Below are 23464 nucleotides of genomic sequence, written 5' to 3' on the forward strand. Positions count from 1 at the left end.
AGAATTTTACAGAAAAACAATGTACCGTTTTTCCATTTACAGTAAGACGCTTTTAAAACAACCATAGATTTTATGGTAAAAACCGGCAGCTCAGTCGGCAGAATTTTCGCTTTAAAAAGAACAGTGGCGCCCTTTTTCCATTTCCAGTAATATACCATAAAAACAACAACAACTGTAGATTTTACGGTAAAAAAAAAAACTGGCAGTTCAGTCGCCAGAATTTAAAAAAAAACACGAGTCGGTGGCGAACGCTCACACTGTAACAGAGAAGCACGTTTCATTCAACGTACTCAAGCCGACATGCTGTGCGTGCTGAATAAAGAGTGAAATAATGGCGGGATGGTGCAGACAATACAATCATGGCGGCTTCATAGGCTGCTAAGAATGCTTTAAAGAACTACGTACTGAACAGGAAGTGACTGCGCGCATGTTTTAATGCTGTGTAACTAGACAGTAATTATGTTATGTTGTCGCTTCACGCTTCATTAACTTTATGCTGTATGTATGAAGTTCACAAAACTCCGACACATGTCGACGTAAACTGACCCATTTTACATAAAATTACCACTTTGGCTCTCAAATTGTATGTCAACCTTTTTTCTTAAGGGTACAATACCAATATTGGAGCCTTGAGTATTGGCCGACAACGATATTGATCCGAGACAATATCAGCATGAATCATACATACTATTGATATTTTGTCGTGTGGCTTCCTCCCACCTCCAAAGACATGCACCTGGGGATAGGTTGATTGGCAACACTAAATTGGCCCTAGTGTGTGAATGTGAGTGTGAATGTTGTCTGTCTATCTGTGTTGGCCCTGTGATGAGGTGGCGATTTGTCCAGGGTGTACCCTACATTCCACCTGAATGCAGCTGGGATAGGTTCCAGCTAACCCCGAGGGAAAAGCGGATGGATGGATAAATGAATGGAACGTTAAAAAAGGTTTAATCAGGTGAAATTAGTCGAACAGAGAACAATGGTAGGTATGAAAAATACTAACCTATTTATTAATGAACAACTGGAATGAACTTAAACTGTTTTTAATTACGTTGAAGTAGTAAATTGATGCGGACACGTCTGTTACTGGATACTTTCTAATACGCTTCTGCCTTGGATGCTTTGTGTGTGTAAAGATTATGCAACAATTCCTATTAGATTATTGTTTACATTGACAAATTTGCTGTTTTAGACTGCATTATTGTTCAATCAAGGGCATTATTACAGATGTCTAGCTTTTGTGCTACTGTGTGCTTAGCTGTTGTGTAGCTGTTAGCTCCTAGTGTTTGCCTTTTGTAAATGACTTGACTGAAATAAAAGAGAAGACTAACCTTGTGTGCCTTTTGGAGGACATTTAGATAATAATAGGCTGTTTAGCTTTGCAAAAGTAAACACGCTGCAGGACTGCTTGTATCTGAGCTTTTATCTGAGATTTTAAATGCAAGTCGATATAATCCGGTTCCGATCCGAATCAGATTTTTTTGCTAATATCGGACCGATATCAATATCGGTTTGGGACAGCAGCGGTTATGCAATCGGTGCCGTTGGTTTGTCTTTCAGTCAGTCAGTTAGTTAGTTAAAAAACTAACTCAAGAAGTGTGCAGATTATCATGAAACTTTCAGAAAATTACTAAAATGGAAAAAACTGATTACATTTTGGCCCGGATCCCGATCATTTCTACTAAGTTACTTTACATTTATGTTACAAGCTTTAAATTCGTTGTGTGAATGCTTGTGGCCCCGCCTCCACTTACAGAGACAATAACAGTGGATGACTGACATGATGATTCACTCCGTTCATTCCTTCCACTATGGATAGCGCAAAAAGTATTGGCTGGATTTTGATGAAACTTTTAGGAGATGTCATAACTGCAATAGGGAACAAGTTAAAACATTTTGAAGCTGATCCGGACAACCGTCTGTACTAAGGACTTGTTCACTATTGGGAGACAGGCAGTAGAGTAGGCATAGGTCTGAGCTCTGTGAAGGCTTTTTCTAGTTACTAGTACAAAGTACAGTGTTAGTACAGTGTTAGTTGGTCGAAACAGACGGTTTAAAATGACGACATAAGTGGGAACAATTTAAGATGGTTATGCTGTATTATTGAGTACTTTGATGGGCCGAAACATTAATATTTTCTACAAACCTAAAAACACTGACTTTTTTTATGTATCATTGCTGATAATATTTATACAAACATAGCAATACCTCAGTTTTTGTATGCCCATCTTTTTGCAGGATTCGGTTTTGACTAAATGTTTTGTCCAAAGTTTAACCTAGCCTCAGTTAGCGTACAGTTAAACATTGCGCGTAACACACTAGTCAGTTGGTCGCAAATCATTCTGCATTATGTTTGTGGATGCAAACACATCTAGTCTTATAGACAATATCAACATTAACTGCATTATTGTGTGCATGTAAACATTGGGATTAATATACTCTCAACTAAAGAAAAGCTTGATGTCAGCTACGGGAAGTTGATCAACGTAAGACATCCGCGAAGGCACAACTATTTCAGGCGGCATTATTCAATACTGGCATCAAAACAGGAGCTCAGAACATTCAGAGAGAGAATGCTCCAGTGGTTTAAAACTAATATTTCAAAAATAAGAACGAATCAATAACGTGATACATTTTCCCCACAGTGGATCAAGGAAATAAGTCAAAGTCTTTGCTAACTAGAACTAAATTATTCTTCTCTGAATTTTCTACCACTACTACTACTACGTTTTACTACTAAAGTCGCAAAACCGCAAGTAAAAAAAAACAAGGGCTTACACCAGTGTTGCCATCAGCTTTACACCAGAAGCTTGTTGTTATTGCATTTTGAGGAAAAATATCGTACATACCCTTCTGATATTGTTCAGAACTATCTGCAACGGTAAAATATTACCGTAGACCACTTATAGTATAGCTTTTACCTTTAAATATGTCACGGCCCAGACGCACACCAGTGCGCAATCATCTGGGAGCTCCAAGCGCGCTCGCACGCGCGTCACTCATACTGCTGCAGGCAGCTGCGTTCCATCTTCAATCAACACACCCGGCACTGATGAGAGGAACGACTACTTAAACAACCGCCACCAGAGATCCTTTGCCAGAACGTAGCAATCTGTACATCGTACCGTAAGCTCGTCTCCAGCTTCCTAGTTGCCTTTTTGATCCTGATCTCTGTGTTTTTTCCCTGCGTTAATTGTCGTGTCCTCCCTCACCCCACAGCTCCCTGTGTGCGCCCCCGAGTCACGCTGTGTGTCGTGTGCTCCTGGATCTTCCCTGTCTTCCTCGTGCTTCCTGGTTCTCGACTCCTCGCTCGCCCCCGGACTACGACGACTCGCTCCTGCCTCCCGACCACGCTTCCGCCCCTGGACAAACCCTGCCTGCCTTGCCCTTGTCGGACAGCACCGCTCCTCTCAACACGCACCTCCAACACTTACGGTAAAACCCTCCAGTTAAATTCTACACATAGTCTGACACCCATTTCCTGTTTGGTTACATACACATCTGATATATACATATATTGATATATATAATGTAATATATAATATAATATCATAATATATTATACAATATAATATATTATGTAAATTATATATATATATATATATATATAATAATATATATATATTTATATAGAGATATAGATTTTTTCCTTTTGAATAAATACGCCCCAGGCTAAACGCTCTCCCAGCCTCAGTGCCGTCTCCTTCTACCCAGTACCATCACAGTACGTTCTGGCCATGTCGGAACCAGACGGCACGGGAAGAGCTCGCTCCACTCCCTCTCCCCGACCCCCCACGAACCCTGATCTTCCCACCGTGTACACTATTGTCCGGCAGCAACAGTCCCGCTTCGATCACTTGGAGACCCAGCTTAATGCTGCCTTTGCCAACCTGCTGTCAAGGCTGGACACCATTGAGCCAAGAACCCCCCCACCCCCACACCTGCGCTGGATACGGGTGCCTCCGCGGCTGCCTCAGCGGCTGACACAACATGGAACACCTCCCTCCTCAGGGAACCCAAGATTGCCACACCCAAGACATTTGAGGGAGATTTTGAACTCTGCCGGGGATTTTTGGTCCAGTGCGAGCTCATATTTCAGCACCAGCCCTCTCGCTACTTGTCTGATGGGGCCAAGATTGCCTTCCTGTTCTCCCTCCTGTCAGGCAGAGCGCTGCGATGGGCCACAGCGGCAATCGACCAGAGCAACGGACTTGGTACTGACTACTCAGCCTTCCGCGCCGAGTTCCGGCCTGTTTTTGACCACCCAGTGGACGGGGGGATGCCGCCTCCCACCTCCACTCCATTCGGCAGGGCTCCCGCTCCGTTGCTGATTACACCCTGGAGTTTCGCACCCTCGCAGCTGACAGCGGGTGGGGGGACAAGGCACTCCAGAGCGCGTACCGACGCGGGCTCAGTGACTCAGTGAAGGACGGACTTCATCGGGACCGACCAACGTCCTACCGGGCCTTAGTTGACCTCGCTCTCCAGATAGACCAAAGACTAATCGAGTGAGCTGCAGAGCGAGCGCACAGCAGGTCAAGCCCAAGTGCTCGCACCAGAACGCCCGCTGTCATGTGGCCACCACTATCGGCCCCTGGGGCCACCGGCATGGATGATATGTTAAAGAGGTTCATTTAGCCTACTAATGTGTATTTATAAATAGTTGATTTATATAGGCTAGTAAGGTAAAGTTTTGTACCTGACAAGTTTCGGCTATCTTGCTTCTGCAGCCTTCCTCAGAGGTGTCACGTGATGTTAGTGGACGAGGGAAAAATAGACAAGGACAACTACAGTTTTTTAGTACCGACAGCCAGTATCACCCCTAGAATATACGGCACCCCCAAAATACATAAAAAAGACGTTCCACTCCGCCCAATTGTTGACAGTATAGGCTCAGTTACATACAACCTTTCGAAAGCCCTAGTCGAGATAATAAAACCTCTCCTAGGCCAGACGAAGCAACACTGCAAAAACTCAAAGCAGCTGGCACAAGAATTAAGCACTGTAAAAGTAGAATCAGACGAGATACTCATATCTCACGACGTAGTCTCCCTATTCACAAAAACACCAGTGGACGTCACAATAAACATAGTACAGAACCGCCTGAAAGCAGATTCAACACTCCGGAAACGAACAAACCTAACAGTTGAAGACACAGTCCAGTTGTTATCATTCGTAGCCAAGTCTACATATTTCCTGTTCAGAGGGACCATATACAGACAGAAGGAGGGTTTTGCCATGGGGGACCCCCTCTCAGCCATCATGAGTGGTTTCTTCATGGAGGACCTGGAGGCCAAAGCCATAGCCACCGCTCCCGAAGGATGTAGACTGTCCCTCTGGAGGCGCTATGTGGACGACATCCTGGAGAAAATTAAGACCGGCCACACACAAAGACTCACAGACCACTTAAACACCATAGATGAGACGGGAAACATAAAGTTTACTCATGAAGAGGAAGAGCACAGATCCATCGCGTTCCTGGACATGAAAATCAAGCACACTGAGGATGGAAGCATCAAGATAACAATATACAGAAAACCCACACACACAGATCAATATTTACTATGGACATCAGAGCACCCCACAGCACACAAATTGTCAGTAGTCCGCACCCTATATGATCGCACCAAGGTGATCACAGACAACCATGACAGAGAAAAGGAGGAGGACCATATAAAACAGGCGCTCAAAGCCTGCAACTACCCAAACTGGGCCATAAACAAAGGCAAACGAGAGGTCCAAAGGAACAACAAGGAGGAAAAAAAGAAGAAAGGTTCTAGGCCTGAGAACCTGGGCATGGTCACCCTCCCATACGTCAGGGGTGTCACAGAACGCATACAGCGAGCGATGAGGAAACACCACATCAGCACACCAGTGAAGCCGCACATCAAGCTTCGCCAAATCCTAGTACACCCTAAGGATGAGATCCCCCCTGAGAAAAAGTGTGATGTGATATATGAGATCCCTTGCCTAACATGCAATAAAACATACATAGGAGAGACAGGTCGACAGTTCAGCACACGAAAAAAGGAACACCAGAAAGAATGTGAAAAGGAAACATCTGGAACGCTCACCCGTGCAACGAGAATGAAAGCAACGCAGGAAAATCTGAAATCAGCCATTTCAGACCACTGCAAGAGGGAAAACCATCTAATGAACTGGGAGGCAGCCAAGGTAATTAGAATGGAAAGCAACAAATTCCATCGGTGGATCAAAGAGACGGTTGAAATCAGGAAGCGGGCCCCAAAGACTGTCAACAGGGACGAGGGAGCCTACCAACTATCCCACACCTGGGACACAGTCCTGCAGGGCCGCCCCCGGCCGTTTGGTGGACATCCGGACGACAGGGGGCGCCCCGCCCTACCCCCGACGCACACCAGGGGACACCGCCATCCCACCACCTCAGGTGGGATGGAACAATCCATATAACACGTCACAGATGACGTCACACTAACATCACGTGACACCTCTGAGGAAGGCTGCAGAAGCAAGATAGCCGAAACTTGTCAGGTACAAAACTTTACCTTACTAGCCTATATAAATCAACTATTTATAAACACGGATGATCCCATGCAGCTAGGCAGATCCCGCCTGGCAGCCGAAGAACGGGAGAGGCGCTTCCGGCAACACCTCTGTCTCTACTGCGGGGTGGCAGGTCATGAGATTAGGAACTGCCCGATACGGCCAAAAGACAAGGCTCACTAGTCAGGGGAATCCTGGTGAGCTAAACGTCCGTTCCCCACAAGCGGAAGAATCCAGGCATCCTCTTCCCAGCAACTTTATCATGGAACTCCAAGAACTTAACCATCGGGGCCTACTTGGATTCTGGAGCGGACGACAGTCTTATGGATCGGGAGTTCGCACAACAGGCTGGTATACAGCTTCTACCCCTTGAGACCCCCCTACCGGCTCAAGCCCTGGACAGACACCCCCTCGGTCCCATAACCCACCGGACGGAACCCCTCTCACTTACCCTCTCAGGGAACCACACTGAGACCATTAGTCTCTGGGTTCTGGATGCCCCCATTGCCCCCCTAGTCCTTGGTCGCTCTTGGCTCTGCAAGCATGATCCCCACATTGCCTGGTCTACAGGCAAAATCCTGGCCTGGAGCGCTACATGCCACTTTAACTGCCTCGGATGCGCAGTCCCCCAGAGTGGCAGTCCCAAGGCCACCTTACCCCCCACAGACCTCTCTAATGTTCCCCCCGTCTATCACGACCTTGCTGCGGTCTTCAACAAGGAACAGGCACTCTCCCTTCCCCCGCATCGACCATATGATTGCTCCATAGACTTAGTTCCCAATGCTGTCCTCCCATCTAGCCGTCTATACAATCTGTCCCTGCCCGAGAAGAAGGCCATGCAGGACTACATTTCGGACTCTCTCGCCTCCGGCATCATTACTCCCTCTAAGTCCCCGGTGGCAGCAGGATTCTTCTTTGTGGGCAAGAAGGACGGATCTCTACGCCCCTGTACTGACTACCGCCAACTAAATAACATCACAATCAAGAACAGATACCCCCTCCCCCTCCTGAGCTCTTCCTTCGAGCCACTCGCACCCACCACAGTTTTCAGTAAATTGGATCCCCGCAACGCGTACCACCTGGTACGCATCAGGAAGGGGGACGAATGGAAGACAGCCTTCAATACTCACCTGGGCCACTTCGAGTACAGGGTAATGCCCTTCGGCCTGACAAACGCCCCAGCGGTTTTCCAGGCCCTGGTCAACAACGTACTGCGGGACATGTTGGACCAGTTTGTGGTGGTGTACCTTGATGACATTCTTATTTTTTCTAAAACCCTACAGGAACACCAACAGCATGTCCGACTGGTCCTGCAGCGTCTACTGGAGAACCGCCTGTTCGTCAAGGCCGAGAAATGTGAGTTCCACAATTCTTCAGTTAACTTTCTGGGTCACATTATACAAAAGGGACACATCAAGGCGGACCCCAAAAAGGTCGAGGCAGTAATGGAGTGGCCACAGCCCTCCACACGGACGGAGTTGAGACGCTTTCTGGGCTTCGCAGGATTCTACCGCCGCTTCATAAAGGACTTCAGTAAGGTGGCCGCTCCTCTCCATAACCTCACTTCCACCCTCATCCCATTTCAATGGACCAAGGAAGCCAGTGTCGCCTTCCAGGGGCTGAAGAGGAGCTTCACCTCCGCACCTGTGCTCGTCCACCCCGATCCTGATTGTCCATTTATCGTCGAGGTGGACGCATCAGATTCGGGTATCGGGGCGGTACTCTCCCAGCATACCCGAGAGAATAATGTCTTGCATCCATGTGCATTTTTTTCCAGAAGACTCACACCATCGGAGCGCAACTACGACGCAGGAAATCGGGAACTGCTGGCAGTACACGACGCCCTAACTGAGTGGAGACACTGGCTGGAGGGGGAAAAACATCCGTTCCTGGTACTCACCGATCATCGCAACCTCATCCATATTCGCTCTGCCAAGAGACTTAATGACCATCAGGCACGATGGACACAATTTTTAGTAGATTTGACTACACGCTCTCATTCAGACCAGGCTCCCGCAATACAAAGGCTGATGCCCTCTCCAGACAGTTCTCGGTGGAGACCATCAGCACACACTCAGCGGAACCCATTCTTCCCCCTGCCCGGGTGGTGGGGATGGTCACCTGGGAGATCGGGGCACTGGTAAAAGCGGCACTCCTCGTGAACCCGGGACCGGGTGGTGGACCCCCCAACAGACTGTTCGTTCCACCTGATCTTCGATCCAAGGTACTGGACTGGGGTCACTCCAGTATCTTCGCTTTCCACCCGGGGGTCCACCGCTCGCTATCATTTATCCGGCGCTCATTCTGGTGGCCATCTATGGAGACCGACACCCGAGAGTTCATCGCCGCTTGTTCCACGTGTGTCCGCAACAAGGCTTCCCACAGCCCTCCGGCGGGACTCTTACACCCCCTACCTATTCCTGGTCGACCCTGGTCTCACATTGCTCTGGATTTTGTGACCGGATTCCCCGCCTCCCAAGGTAATACCACTATCCTAACCATAATTGATAGATTCTCCAAGGCTGCACATTTTGTCCCCCTCCCCAAGCTTCCCTCCGCAGCTGAGACTGCCGATTTACTCATTCTACATGTGGTCCGACTCCACGGCACCCCCCAGGACATCCTTCTGACCGTGGCCCCCAGTTCACCTCCCGTGTGTGGCAGTCATTCTGCAAGGGAATTGGGGCAACGGTCAGCCTCACCTCTGGATATCACCCACAGAGTAACGGACAAGCAGAGAGAGCCAACCAGGGGTTAGAGACAATACTCCGCTGCGTCGCCGCCCGCCAACCCTCTCACTGGAGCAAATACATACCCTGGGTGGAGTATGCCTTTAACTCCATGACCAGTTCCGCCACAGGTATGTCCCCTTTCGAGTGCTCTCTAGGCTACCAACCACCCATGTTTTTACAGCAAGAGGTCGAGGCAGCGGTACCTTCCACCCGGGCCCACCTTAAACGCTGCCAGACCATTTGGAGGACTGCTCGGGCTGCCTTAGTGAAGACATCGGACAGGATGCGCCGCAACGCCGACCGGCACCGCATCCCAGCACCCTCCTATCAGCCCGGGCAGCAGGTGATGTTACGGGCCAAGGACCTCCACCTCAAGGTACAGTCCTCTAAATTGGCACCCCGCTACGTGGGACCTTTCCCCATCAACGCCATTGTCAACCCTGCTGCCGTTCGTCTCTCTCTCCCATCTTCCATGAAGATCCACCCAAGTTTTTACGTGTCCCAAATCAAGCCTGTGTCTATCAGCCCTCTCTCACCCCCCACCCCTTCCCCCCTCCTCCCAGGGTCCTCAATAGCGGTGATCGGGTTTGGACAGTTAAGGAGATCCTGAGGGTTCGTCGGCAGGGTAGAGGGTTGGTCTACCTGGTCGACTGGGAAGGCTATGGACCGGAGGACCGATCCTGGGTGCCGACCTCCTACCTCGTGGACCCCTCTCTTATAGAAGATTTTTACCATGCCAACCCGGATGCACCCCGTAGCTCGTCTGGAGTCTCGCATAAGGTGGGGGGTACTGTCACGGCCCAGACGCACACCAGTGCGCAATCATCTGGGAGCCGCGCTGAGCGCACCTCCAAGCGCGCTCGCGCGGGCGTCACTCAAGCTGCTGTAGGCAGCTGCGTTCCATCTTCAATCAACACACCCGGCACTGATGAGAGGGACGACTACTTAAACAACCGCCACCAAAGATCCTTTGCCAGAACGTACCAATCTGTACATCGTACCGTAAGCTCGTCTCCAGCTTCCTAGTTGCCTTTTTGATCCTGATCTCTGTGTTTTTTCCCTGCGTTAATTGTCGTGTCCTCCCTCACCCCACAGCTCCCTGTGTGCGCCCCCGAGTCACGCTGTGTGTCGTGTGCTCCTGGATCTTCCCTGTCTTCCTCGTGCTTCCTGGTTCTCGACTCCTCGCTCGCCCCCGGACTACGACGACTTGCTCCTGCCTCCCGACCACGCTTCCGCCCCTGGACAAACCCTGCCTGCCTTGCCCTTGTCGGACAGCACCGCTCCTCTCAACACGCACCTCCAACACTTACGGTAAAACCCTCCAGTTAAATTCTACACATAGTCTGACACCCATTTCCTGTTTGGTTACATACACATCATATATATACATATATTGATATATATAACATAATATATAATATAGTACCATAATATATTATACAAAAGAATATATTATGTAAATTATATATAAATAATAATATATATATAGAGATATAGATTTTTTCCTTTTAAATAAATACGCCCCAGGCTAAACGCTCTCCCAGCCTCAGTGTCGTCTCCTTCTACCCAGTACCATCACAAAATACATTCAAAAACACTGTTAGAGAAAACCTACCACTGGCAGAACAGTGACCCCAGCTGGAAGTAAAGAGTACGTGTGACAATGTGCAACACCAGGAGCAATGCAGGATGTATCCTGCTTGTGCTTGCTAATAGCTATGCATTGAAGGAACAAAACATTATCATTATTTCATAGGATTTTTTTAAAATAACTGATCACACACTAGGGAGAGACTGTTGTACATATAAGATAATTATTGTACGTCTGGCAACACTAGTATACACTATCTTGAATTGTGATGTTTTTGTGTGGATATAAAATACTAGTTTGTGAGTCAAATTGGGAAAAGAAGAGACAATATTGTGTGAGTTAGTTCAAGTTTTATTTAAGATCACAATAGAAAAAAAATCAAAAATAATAACCCGCATTCCTGATGGCTAGTTCTGTATGCCGCCTACGAGTGGACAAAGTGTAGCTCGCTACCGTAAAGCATCAATTGTTAGCTAGTATGGTGCCATCAGCATGTGTGCAAACATACGGCTCACTTATTATACGTAATCGCACGGAAATCTGAATAAGATGAAACATTACCAGAAGTACAAAAATGACTTCAATCAATCAATCAATGTTTATTTATACAGCCCTAAATCACAAGTGTCTCAAAGGGCTGCACAAGCCACAACAACATCCTCTGTACAGAGCCCACATAAGGGCAAGGAAAACTCACCCCAGTGGGACGTCGATGTGAATGACTATGAGAAACCTTGGAAAGGACCGTATATGTGGGTAACCCACCAACCCCTCTAGGGGAGACCGAAAGCAATGGATGTCGAGTGGGTCTGACATAATATTGTAAAAGTCCAGTCCATAGTGGATCTAACATAATAGTGAGAGTCCAGTCCATAGTGGGGCCAGCAGGAAACCATCCCGAGCGGAGACAGGTCAGCAGCGCAGAGATGTCCCCAACCGATGCACAGGCGAGCGGTCCACCCCGGGTCCCGACTCTGGACAGCCGCACTTCATCCATGGCCACCGGACCTGTGTGTCCCCCCCTCCTCCACAAGAGAGAGCGGGGCAGAGGAGAAAAGAAAAGAAACGGCAGATCAACTAGTCTAAAAAGGGGGTATACTTAAAGGCTAAAGTATACAAATGAGTTTTAAGATGGGACTTAAATGCTTCTACTGAGGTAGGGAGGGCATTCCATAGTGCTGGAGCCCGAATAGAAAACGCTCTATAGCCCGCACACTTTTTTTGGGCTCTGGGAATCACTAATAAGCCGGAGTTCTTTGAACGCAGATTTCTTGCCGGGACATATGGTACAATACAATCGCCAAGATAGGTTGGAGCTAGACCGTGTAGTATTTTATACGTAAGTAGTAAAACCTTAAAGTCACATCTTAAGTGCACAGGAAGCCAGTGCAGGTGAGCCAGTATAGGCGTAATATGATCAAACTTTCTTGTTCTTGTCAAAAGTCTAGCAGCCGCATTTTGTACCAACTGTAATCTTTTAATGCTAGACATAGGGAGACCCGAAAATAATACGTTACAGTAATCGAGACAAGATGTAACGAACGCATGGATAATGATCTCAGCGTCGCTAGTGGACAAAATGGAACGAATTTTAGCGATATTAGAGAGATGAAAGAAGGCCGTTTTAGTAACACTCTTAATGTGTGACTCAAACGAGAGAGTTGGGTCGAAGATAATACCCAGATTCTTTACCGAGTCGCCTTGTTTAATTGTTTGGTTGTCAAATGTTAAGGTGGTATTAATAAATAGGTGTCGGTGTCTAGCAAGACCGATAATCAGCATTTCTGTTTTCTTGGCGTTGAGTTGCAAAAAGTTAGCGGACATCCATTGTTTAATTTCATTAAGACACGCCTCCAGCTGACTACAATCCGGCGTGTTGGTCAGCTTTAGGGGCATGTAGAGTTGGGTGTCATCAGCATAACAGTGAAAGCTAACACCGTATTTGTGTATGATGTACATACTATAGAGTGCAGGGCCAAGAACCGAACCCTGGGGAACTCCACACGTTACCTTAACATAGTCTGATATCACATTGTTATGGGAGACGCACTGCATCTTGTCAGTAAGATAAGAGTTAAACCAAGACAAGGCTAAGTCTGACATACCAATACGTGTTTTGATACGCTCTAATAAAATATTATGATCGACGGTATCAAAAGCAGCGCTAAGATCAAGAAGCAGCAACATAGATGACGCATCAGAATCCATCGTTAGCAATAGATCATTAGTCATTTTTGCGAGGGCTGTCTCCGTAGAGTGATTTGCCCTGAAACCGGATTGAAAGGGTTCACAGAGATTGTTAGACACTAAGTGTTCATTTAGCTGCTGTGCAACAATCTTTTCGAGGATTTTCTAAATAAACGGAAGGCGGGACACCGGCCGGTAGTTTACCATGAGGTCAGGATCGAGGTTAGGTCTTTTGAGCAGAGGATGAATAACTGCTTTTTTGAATGCTAGGTGAACAATGCCAGAGGAAAGTGATAAGTTTATAATATTTAGCACTGATGGACCTAATAATACAAACAGTTCCTTGATAAGTTTCCCAGGAAGTGGGTCAACTAAACATGTTGTTTGTTTTATCCCACTTACACGCCGTAATAATTCCTCTAATATTATTTCATCAAAAAGAGAGAGACTATTTTGGAGGGCAGTATCCGTCGTATATACAGTCGTATTTGTGTTAATTGAACCCAGTTGTAGCTGGGATGCGTTGTCTTCAATCTCCTTTCTAATGAGTTCAATTTTCTTATTAAAGAAATTCATAAAGTCATCTGCCGAGTGGGTGGAGCTACTGGGAGGAGTCCCTTGTTGGGTTAGCGATGCTACTGTACTAAACAAAAATTTAGGATCGTTTTTGTTGAGGCGGATGAGATTTGAGTAGTATTTAGCTTTAGCTAAGGTAAGCATGCGTTTATAAGTTATTAAACTATCACTCCATGCTTGATGGAAAACCTCAAGTTTAGTCGCGCGCCATTTGCGTTCCAGCTTTCTACATGATAATTTATGAGCTCTAGTTTCTTCTGTAAACCATGGGGTATGCCTTTTAGGGGCCCTTTTTTGCTTTGGCGGTGCTATACTATCGCGCAGAGCGTCGTCAAAGAGGTAATCAATAGAGCCCACATAATTTGGGAATGGTGCCTTAACCGAAGGCAGTAAGCCAGCAAGAGTCATAGTTGTGGCAGCATTAATGTTGCGGCTGCTATAGCAGTTATTATTATTATTAGCTAGTTGACAATGAGTCAGAACTTCAAATTGTATAAGGTAATGATCAGATATTACTTTAGTACACGGGAGTATCATAACTTTGGAGGTGGTGACACCCCTGACAAGTAATAGATCTATCGTATTACTGTTGCGATGCGTGGGTTCATTTATTGTTTGTGTAAGACCAGAGCTATCAATTATAGTCTGGAGCGCCACACACTGAGGTTTCCGATGGGGTATTCATATGGATATTAAAGTCCCCCATTATGATTATATTGTCGGCGTGCATCACTAGATCAGCAACGAACTCTGAGAATTCACTGATAAAGTCCGAATAGAGCCCTGGGGGGCGGTAGATAACAGCCAGGTCGAGAGGCAGCGGTGTGACAGACCTCATAGTAAGCACCTCAAACGATTTATATGTAAAGTTTTCATTGTATATTAGTGCGACCCCCCCCACCCCTTTTAAGGGGGTGGGCAATATGTGCACTTGTATAGTCAGGAGGAGATGCCTCATTTAGCGCAAAAAAATCGTCTGGTTTGAGCCAGGTTTCGCTAACACCAATGACGTTAAGATTGTTGTCTCTAATGACCTCATTAACTAATAACGTTTTGGGAGACAATGATCTTATGTTTAAAAAGCCCATATAATAGGTATTGGGCTGTTTTGACGAGTTTTTGTTGAGATTATCCGTAGTAGCAATATGAACAATGGTGCGTTTATTATGCGTAGTGCACTTTAAATAGTTTCGACCATATCTAGGAATTGATATGACAGGAATTTTCCGATTGTTTGCTTGGTGCTGCGATAAACTGAACGCATCATAATTTGCCACTTCAGTAGAATGCATGTCTACCTCTGACACAGTCACAACAGAAAAAACATTATGTGAGTTGTGTATTATTCTAAGAGAATTGCTGTGTGCATGGATTATCCAGCCTGGCGCTGGCTAGTTCTATCTTAACTGACTCCTCACCCGGACTAGCAGACTCTGGAATTGCCTGTGGCCGGGCTTGCTCTAGTATAGTTAGTCAAGTGAGACTTAAACAGTAGTCTATTTTCCTATACAGGATGATGGCGCCTTCCTGGTTAAGGTGAAGGCCGTCTCTCATCAGCAAGCCTGGTTTGCCCCAGAAAGAGGGCCAATTATCAATAAACGTTAGTCCCTGTTGTCTACAGAAGCTAGACAGCCACTTGTTAAGCGAGACTAATCTGCTATATCTCTCATCATTGCCTCTTGCAGGCAGGGGGCCAGAGACAATTACTCGATGCCTGGACATCCCGAACGCCTCCCTAGGGAGGTGTTTAGGGCACGTCCGACCGGTAGGAGGCCACGGGGAAGACCCAGGACACGTTGGGAAGACTATGTCTCCCGGCTGGCCTGGGAACGCCTCGGGATCCCCCGGGGGAGCTGGACAAAGTGGCTGGGGAGAGGGAAGTCTGTGCTCCCCAGCTTAGGCTGCTGCCCCCGCGACCCGGCCTCGGATAAGCGGAAGAAGATGGATGGATGGAAATTTCACGACTGGATTTGTTGCACAGGCGGCATCCTATGACAGTTCACTGAGCTCCTGAGAGCAGCCCATTCTTTCACAAATGTTTGTAGAAACAGTCGCCATGCCTAAGTGCTTGATTTTATACACCTGTGGCCGGGCCAAGTGATTAAGACACATGATTCTCATCATTTGGATGGGTGGCCAAATACATTTGGCAATATAGTGTATTTCATGCGTGTGTCTGAGACTGGAAATGAGTGTTTGTGTCCATTTTGTGTTGAGCTGCTAAAAAAGAAACATTAGCATAAAGCAAAGCACTTATCCAGTCTCATGTTGGGTACACGTTTTAATAGGGTTCACTTATCAAAGATTAAAAGAAACGATTAGTGCTGACAAAATGACAAATAAACTCATGTCATTACTTACAAAAACATTACTGCAATAGAAATGTTGACAAGCAGATTAATTACACAATTTATTTTGACTGCACGTGCTCCTTTACCGTAACAGTGGATGGTTATCTGAAAGGTGTGTTATACGGTCAGTAATCAGGAGTTTAGCTGAAACGCGTATTAGGACCTGATTTACTGAAGGTTTGTGTGTACTATGTGCAAATTTGATAGCACATGCAAAGCTGATTTACTAAACGTATGCAAAGGGGAGTGCATCTGTTAAGTGAGCAGAATAAGGCGTACAATCCATTCAGAATGTCTGTCTTCATGAACATGCAAAATATATGCTGATCATCACAACGCCCAAAATGCTGCGAGGAGAAAGTGCAAATATGTTATACAGCACTCGCAATGTGATTTAGCAACACTCATCATCATTTTGCAGGCACTATTTTGCGTTTTATTTAGCATGTCTTAAAAGTATGTGCAAACAGACACACACTCGGTGCTTGCACTGCAAAGACAGGATTTACAGAGAATCCTCCGCCATACGTGTGTGTCAACATACTTGCATAGTCCATCAGATATAAAAAAATCAACATCCTTTTATAATTAAGGGGCTGATTAAAACAAATGCAATTGATCCGTTTTGGTGTCTGTTGGCGTTTTATTATAATGCCGTTCCTTTTTTCATTTATATTATTAACATATCTCCTTGACTGTTTCTAAAATTTCCATAAAAAAGTGATGCATGTCTCCTGTATGTTTGAAAACATAGCAAAACGCAACAGGTAACATGCATGTGCAGTAAATAAAAGTGTCTCCGTGGTGATGCCCCACGTAGTACAAGCAAAATTCCCTTTAAAATAAGAGTAAAACAACTTGCACTGAGCCTAGTCTATAAAATCCGCTACACCTCCCTGATACCGAAGTACATGTCAAACTACTTCCTTAACGTAAATGACCGCCATAACCACAACACCAGAGGGAGCTCCTCTAACCACGTTAAACCCAGATTCCGAACTAACAAAGGTCTTAACTCATTCTCTTTCTATGCCACATCAATATGGAATGCACTCCCAACAGGTGTAAAAGAAAGGGCATCTCTATCCTCCTTCAAAACCACACTAAAAGAACACCTTCAGGCAACTACAACCCTAAACTAACACCCTCCCTTCCACATAATACCTCTTCGGATTGTAAATAATCAAATGTAAATAATCAAATGTAGACACTTTTTGTTATACTTTCCGATCTCTCTCTCTATGTCCACTACTTGCTGTACATATCCTACCAAGTCAGTCCTACACTGTTCCAATGTCCATTTCTCTGATGATGCAATTGTTGATGCTGATTGTTGATGACTGAAGTGTTGAAAGCAACCAAACCTACCCCCCTCCATATCCCACACCCCGGATTGTAAATAAAGTAAATAATTCAATGTATATACTCTGATGATTATCTTGTGTGATGACTGTATTATGATGTTAGTATGTATATATCTGATAGTATATATCTGTATCATGAATCAATTTAAGTGGAACCCGACTTAAACAAGTTGAAAAACTTATTGGGGTGTTACCATTTAGTGGTCAATTGTACGGAATATGTACTTCACTGTGCAATCTACTAATAAAAGTTTCAATCAATCAATCAATCAATCAATCAGGCGGTCTGCACCACTTTTCAATTGTACACACGGTGTTAGTAGATTACATGCAACACGCCCACTAGAAGTACACGCTATTTTATAGATTGCACACACTGTTTAATATGTGGTATTTGGATCTTAGTAAATCAGGCTCTTAATTATGTATGTATACCGAGCACCAGTATTTAATTAGGTACAATTAGGTCGGTCTATGAAGACTGTGAAGATTCTGGACTAACAATACTATCGGTATTTTTTGTTCCAGCTGACCGACATACTTATGACACGCTGTGACATTCAGTTCAGCTGCCACTGCTACACATTGAAATCAGCTTTGAATAATGACAAATAATCAATCAATCAATCAATCAATGTTTATTTATATAGCCCTAAATCACAAGTGTCTCAAAGGGCTGCACAAGCCACAACGACATCCTCGGTACAGAGCCCAAATAAGGAAGCAACACCGCACAAAAGTTTGTAACACAACAATATTTCCTCCACAAAAAGTTCCACAAAGTCCCGCACGCTGTGTCAGTTTGAAGTGAAATGCACTTTACTAACGACGAGTCACGACCGCGTTTTATCAACCGTCCTCCTACTGATCAATTAATCCACAGGCCAATATTAATCCACTCAACAACACAAAAAAATTGAGGTAATAAAATAATCCATAAAGTTGCTTTGAAGCAAGATAGCATCCACTGTGACTGACAGGTTCAGTCACAGTCTGACGTCTCTCCAATTGCGCCGCGTTTGCTTGGCATTAAAACACATCTGGCTTTAAAGCGTTTCAGTTTGTTCTGTCTCTTGACTACAAACTGGACGATCGAGCATTAAATTTGCTCACTGAGTCTTTTTATTTACATAATACACACTACACACACACATACATCGGTAGCGCCATACTCAATATGGCTTCCGGTCCGTCACTCAAATACGTCTGTGTGCAACATAAACACAAATAATTCCTACTGTTACAAAATGCACAACCACATAACATGCTAAGTGATTGTATTGCAACTTGTACATGGTGTAGCCAGCCTTCCGCCCGTGTGCAGCTGGGATGGGACAAGCGGTAGAAAAAGGATGGATGGATGGATTGATATGATACATTTGATAAGATATATCATGTAAAAGCTATGTGCTCTGCACATACATGCCATATATAAATATTATTTCCAGCTGAGTGTAATTGTAATGAATAGAAACACAGTGATGGATCTATGTAGTCTTCACAAGAAGATGACATAACTGCATTTCACCTTGCACTGCACACATAGTTGTTTTCTTTAGGACTTAAAAAGCAGGTGTTGATAAAAGACTTCCCTGTTCTGAGATGTTACAGTACATCATGTTGGGGGTGTTATGGTTATGGGTTAATTTGTGCTAATATAAATACTAGTTAAATTGCATTGTTTTACATCTTTATTTCCACAAACTACATATAGTACAGACACAAGTACCAAAAAATACCAGTATTGATAAGGAATATCGATAAGGGTATCGTACCGATAATATCTTAATGATATACATCCCTACTCTTAATAATAAATAAATTACGTGCATTGAAGTAAAAATATTTTTTAAATGTGTCCAAATATTAGGGTATTTTTTAAAGTTAATTTAAATTATGCAAGTGTGTAATAACCTGTGATTAATCATGAGTAATCCAAATTCAAAAAGTGTGATTAATCTGATTTAAAAATGTAGTCATTTGACAGCACTATTTGCAATTATTCGTGATTAATTATGAAAAAAATGCAATCAATCGCAATTAAATATAATTATCTTTCGACAGCTCTAATATTTTGGTTCGAGCAAGTTGAAAACAGTTCCTTTAAGCTTCAATTAAACAATGGAATGAAAATTGAAAGATGTTTTTAAGATGGTGAGTGTGACTACCACCGTTTATCCTCATCGTCAAGATATTTGGAAATATTGTACATAGAGTAAATACAACAATACAATACCATTTCCTCAAAATACTGTAAAGTCTAAATCAATATTGCATTGTTGCATATTTCATTTATACAGAAATCCCTTGTTTATCCCTATTAATCAGTTCTGTACATGACCGCGATTAATGAAATTCCGAGAAGTTGGAATCATTTATTATGAATCTACTATTTTCATAGCTAGAGCATAAAAAAATTGGTCACTACTTTTTAAATATATTTTTTTAATATTATGAGAGCCCTTTAGACATGAAATGACATTCATTAATCACCTTTACACTATTTTAATCCAATATAATAATGCCTCCTGAGGCTGAGCCAATCAATGGACACGATACTGAACAGCGCGCTCTGATTGGTTTGGTCTAATCTAGTGGCAGATACTACTGTAATATTGACATTTTTAGTTTATTTAGCCATTTGTATGCTTGAAAATGTTCAATTTTATTCTTTTGTTTTTTAAATAATCAGCAATGTGGTGTATATCCACATATTCTTCTGTCAGAGATAAAAGCAGCAAAGTTTCAACTTGGCTCATTTACATGAACGGCACACCTCAGCATCATTCGGGATCAAAGCATGGTGGCAACTCAGTTCTTGTCGTATAACAGACAAGGCAAAAAAGAAATGTACATTATTTGTACACTGCTGCAAAGGTTTACGTGCCCTCTGCCGCTCGCGGCGAGCTTGGTGACGTTCCAGAACCATTGTAACAGCTGTGAGGATGGTAACAAGGATCCTGTCACCTGGGCGGAGGGGATGGGGGGGGGGGGGGCGTGAAAAGCTCATAGCATTCATAACCTTGAGAATGTTTTTCAGGATGCTACTGTAAGTGATAATAGGACGGCCCAGTGAGTGAGTCATATTAGACTCACCTGCTCCATCCATCTGACCTCCACTCACCTGTTCTATCTTGGCCAGCCATTCCTTGTTGCGGGCCAGTTCTGCCATGAAGGCCTGGTGCTTCAGCCACTTCCTGTGCAGCTTTTGAGCCTCATCTCGTGCCGTGTCCCGGGCCATAAGCATCTTCTCTTGCACCTGCTGTCCCAGTCACTCAGCTAGGGGAGACAAAAATAGCCACCATCAGGAGGCCAAGGCTGGTGCTGCTCCTTTCTCACAGGACGTCCTGCTTCCTTCTTCTGCACACCAGACCACCCTGCTCTGCTCTGCAGGGGCCCGGATACCTGTGCTCGCGCTCCCCGCCACCCCCCACCGCCACCAACCACCGCCAGACACCCTATTCTGGAGGAGAAAAAAATGAAGATAAGCACCTCAGCAGTGGCAGCAAAGGAAGCACTCAAGCCTGCTCGGATCGCCTCTGGGTCCTCATGCCCTACTACTTCATGCGGTCCTGATGCTGCAGTGCCTGCTAGCCAGGAAAGGCCAAAACACCCAGCAAAAATCAAAACGAGCCAATGACAACGCTGGTAAGCGGGGACACGGGCATCCGGTATATCTGGCAAGTGGGGTGTTATCTTCTCCGCTCGATTAAAATCCAGGCGTCGGAAGGAGAAGATGCGGTCTTAGCATCGCCGCAGCCGGAGCAAACCTGTTCATCCGCCGCTTGCTAGTCCCGGTCAATCTATAGTCCTGTCTAGCGAGGCAGTAGGCGGCAGGAGGAGGCGGAGGAGGAAGAGTTAGAGTGGGAGGAGCGAAAGGAACGGGATGCAGAGGCAGTGCAGAGGAGGCCGGATAACATAAGCTATCTGCTCTTGGAATGCATCACTCCACCCGCTGCAAAGACGCACCGGGTTTCTCTGTCCTCACAGTGACGAGTACCTCAACCACACTTGCTGCTGCAGTCCTTGCCTCTCGGCAGCGCTCCCGTGCGGGTGCGTGCGTGCGCGCGTGTGTGTATGTGTGTGTGCAATCACAATCAGCACTGCAGTGCCGGAGCAGAGCAAGAGAGAGAGAGAGAGAGCGAAAGAGGAGGAGGAGAGAGAGGGAGGCAGGGATGGGGAATAAAGACAAACAGAAGAAATGAGGGAAAATGTTGTAAAAGATGTTGGAGAGGAGGCGAAACGTATAGCACGGAAGAAAGAGCCTGCGTCATCCTACAGTGTCAGCAGGAACGTTTCTCTGCACTTGCAAGGACTGCACCCAGTAGCAGGAGCAGGATTTGGCAGGGAAGGAGGGGCGGCGGTGCGGGGGATGGGGTTGGGTGGTGTGCGTGGGGGGGGGGGGGGGGGGGTTGTGTCATTGTAAAGCAGCTTGAATGAGAGGAAAGGAGGTTACATGCACACGGCAGCAACAGTGCTGCTTTACCAAGACCCGCATGATCGCCTCCTGCCACAAAAACTGTATCAGTGTTTCCTCGCCGCCATATCATATTGTTGTCTATGTAGCGCCAGATCACCACCAATAATGGAAGCATAACTTTAATTAAAAAAACAAATCTACACTATACTCTTAGGGATGGGTATCAAATTCTGTACTTTTACAGGCACCGACCGACTTCTACCAGGTATTGTAAAATCAAACGGTGCCGTATTTTTGCTATCTTTGTTGCTCTTGACGTCACGTCTGGTTGCAGACTAAACACCGGCTCAAACACTTGGAGAGGGATCAAGCACTCAAGTAGCACTCAGAGTGGACTCAGCCAAACTGCTTTTGGGGATTTTTTTGCTTGTTTTTCGAATGCTGCTTATGGCACAGGGGTGGGACCCGACAAGCTTTGCTTCTTACCACTTCTTTTGGACAGTTGATCACTTGAGCAAAATTATGTGCTCGTGAAGTGTTAACATGTTCTAAATAAAATACATTTATTGATTGAAAAGTCAGTGGTTCCCAAACGTTTTGCCTCGCCTCTCTATGGCACATAAAAATGATAAATGCCGACAAAGAAAGTATTTATTAGAGATGTCCGATAATTGCTTTAAAATGTAATATCGAAAATTATTGGTATTGGTTTCAACCTCCCGATATTCCTGGGATACTCCCGAATTTCACAGTGCCCCTCCCGAAATCTCCCGGGGCAACCATTCTCCCGAATTTCTCCCGATTTCCACCCGGACAACATTATTGGGGGCGTGTCTTAAAGGCACTGCCTTTAGCGTCCTCTACAACCTGCCGTCACATCCGCTTTTCCTCCATACAAACAGCGTGCCGGCCCAGTCAGATAATATATGCGGCTTTTACACACACATAAGTGAAAGCAAGGCATACTTGATCAACATCCATACAGGTCACACTGAGGGTAGCCGTATAAACAACTTTAACACTGTTCCAAATATGCGCCACACTGTGAACCCACACCAAACAAGAATGACAAAAACATTTTGGGAGAACATCCGCACCTTACCACAACATAAACGCAACAAAACAAATACCCAGAACCCCTTGCAGCACTAACTCTTCCGGGACGCTACAATATACACACCCCCCGCTACCACCAAACCCCGACCCCCCCACCAACCCTGCCCACCTAACCCCCCCCCCCCATCTCCCGAATTCGGAGGTCTCAAGGTTGGCAAGTATGGTAGTGGGTATTAGGATTATCTCAGGGAGAGCATGTCCCAAATTCCAAGCTGCTGTTTTGAGGCATGTTAAAACAAAGAATGCGCTTTGTGACTTAAATAATAATGGAGTTGAAGTTGTTCTCTTATTTTGGAAAACCTTGTTTTTGATTGATTGATTGAAATGTGTATTAGTAGATTGCACAGTACAGCAGTGGTCCCCAACCACCGGTACCGGTCCGTGGATCAATTGGTAACGGGCCGCACAAGAAATAATAGAAGAAAATAAAAAACCTTTTATTTTATTTTATTTTTTATTAAATCAACATAAAAAACAAGATACACTTACAATTAGTGCACCAACCCAAACCTCCCTCCTCCATTCACACTCATTTGCAAAAAAGGGTTGTTTCTTTCTGTTATTAATATTTCTGGTTCCTACATTATATATCAATATAGATCAAT

General features: G+C 45.2%; 1 protein-coding gene across 1 annotated transcript in view; it reads right to left on the reverse strand.

Annotated features, from left to right (window-relative positions):
- The window catches only part of sptbn4a (spectrin, beta, non-erythrocytic 4a), a 107024-nt gene extending 86454 nt beyond the window's left edge, over positions 1 to 20570 (reverse strand). Inside the window, exon 1 of the mRNA XM_062048345.1 lies at positions 20448 to 20570. Within this exon, the coding sequence (XP_061904329.1) occupies positions 20448 to 20570 (123 nt within the window). The remainder of the gene's footprint in view (positions 1 to 20447) is intronic.
- Between the last annotated feature and the right edge of the window lie 2894 nt (positions 20571 to 23464).

Source organism: Entelurus aequoreus, linkage group LG05, assembly GCF_033978785.1.
Source record: "Entelurus aequoreus isolate RoL-2023_Sb linkage group LG05, RoL_Eaeq_v1.1, whole genome shotgun sequence".
NCBI lineage: Eukaryota > Metazoa > Chordata > Actinopteri > Syngnathiformes > Syngnathidae > Entelurus > Entelurus aequoreus.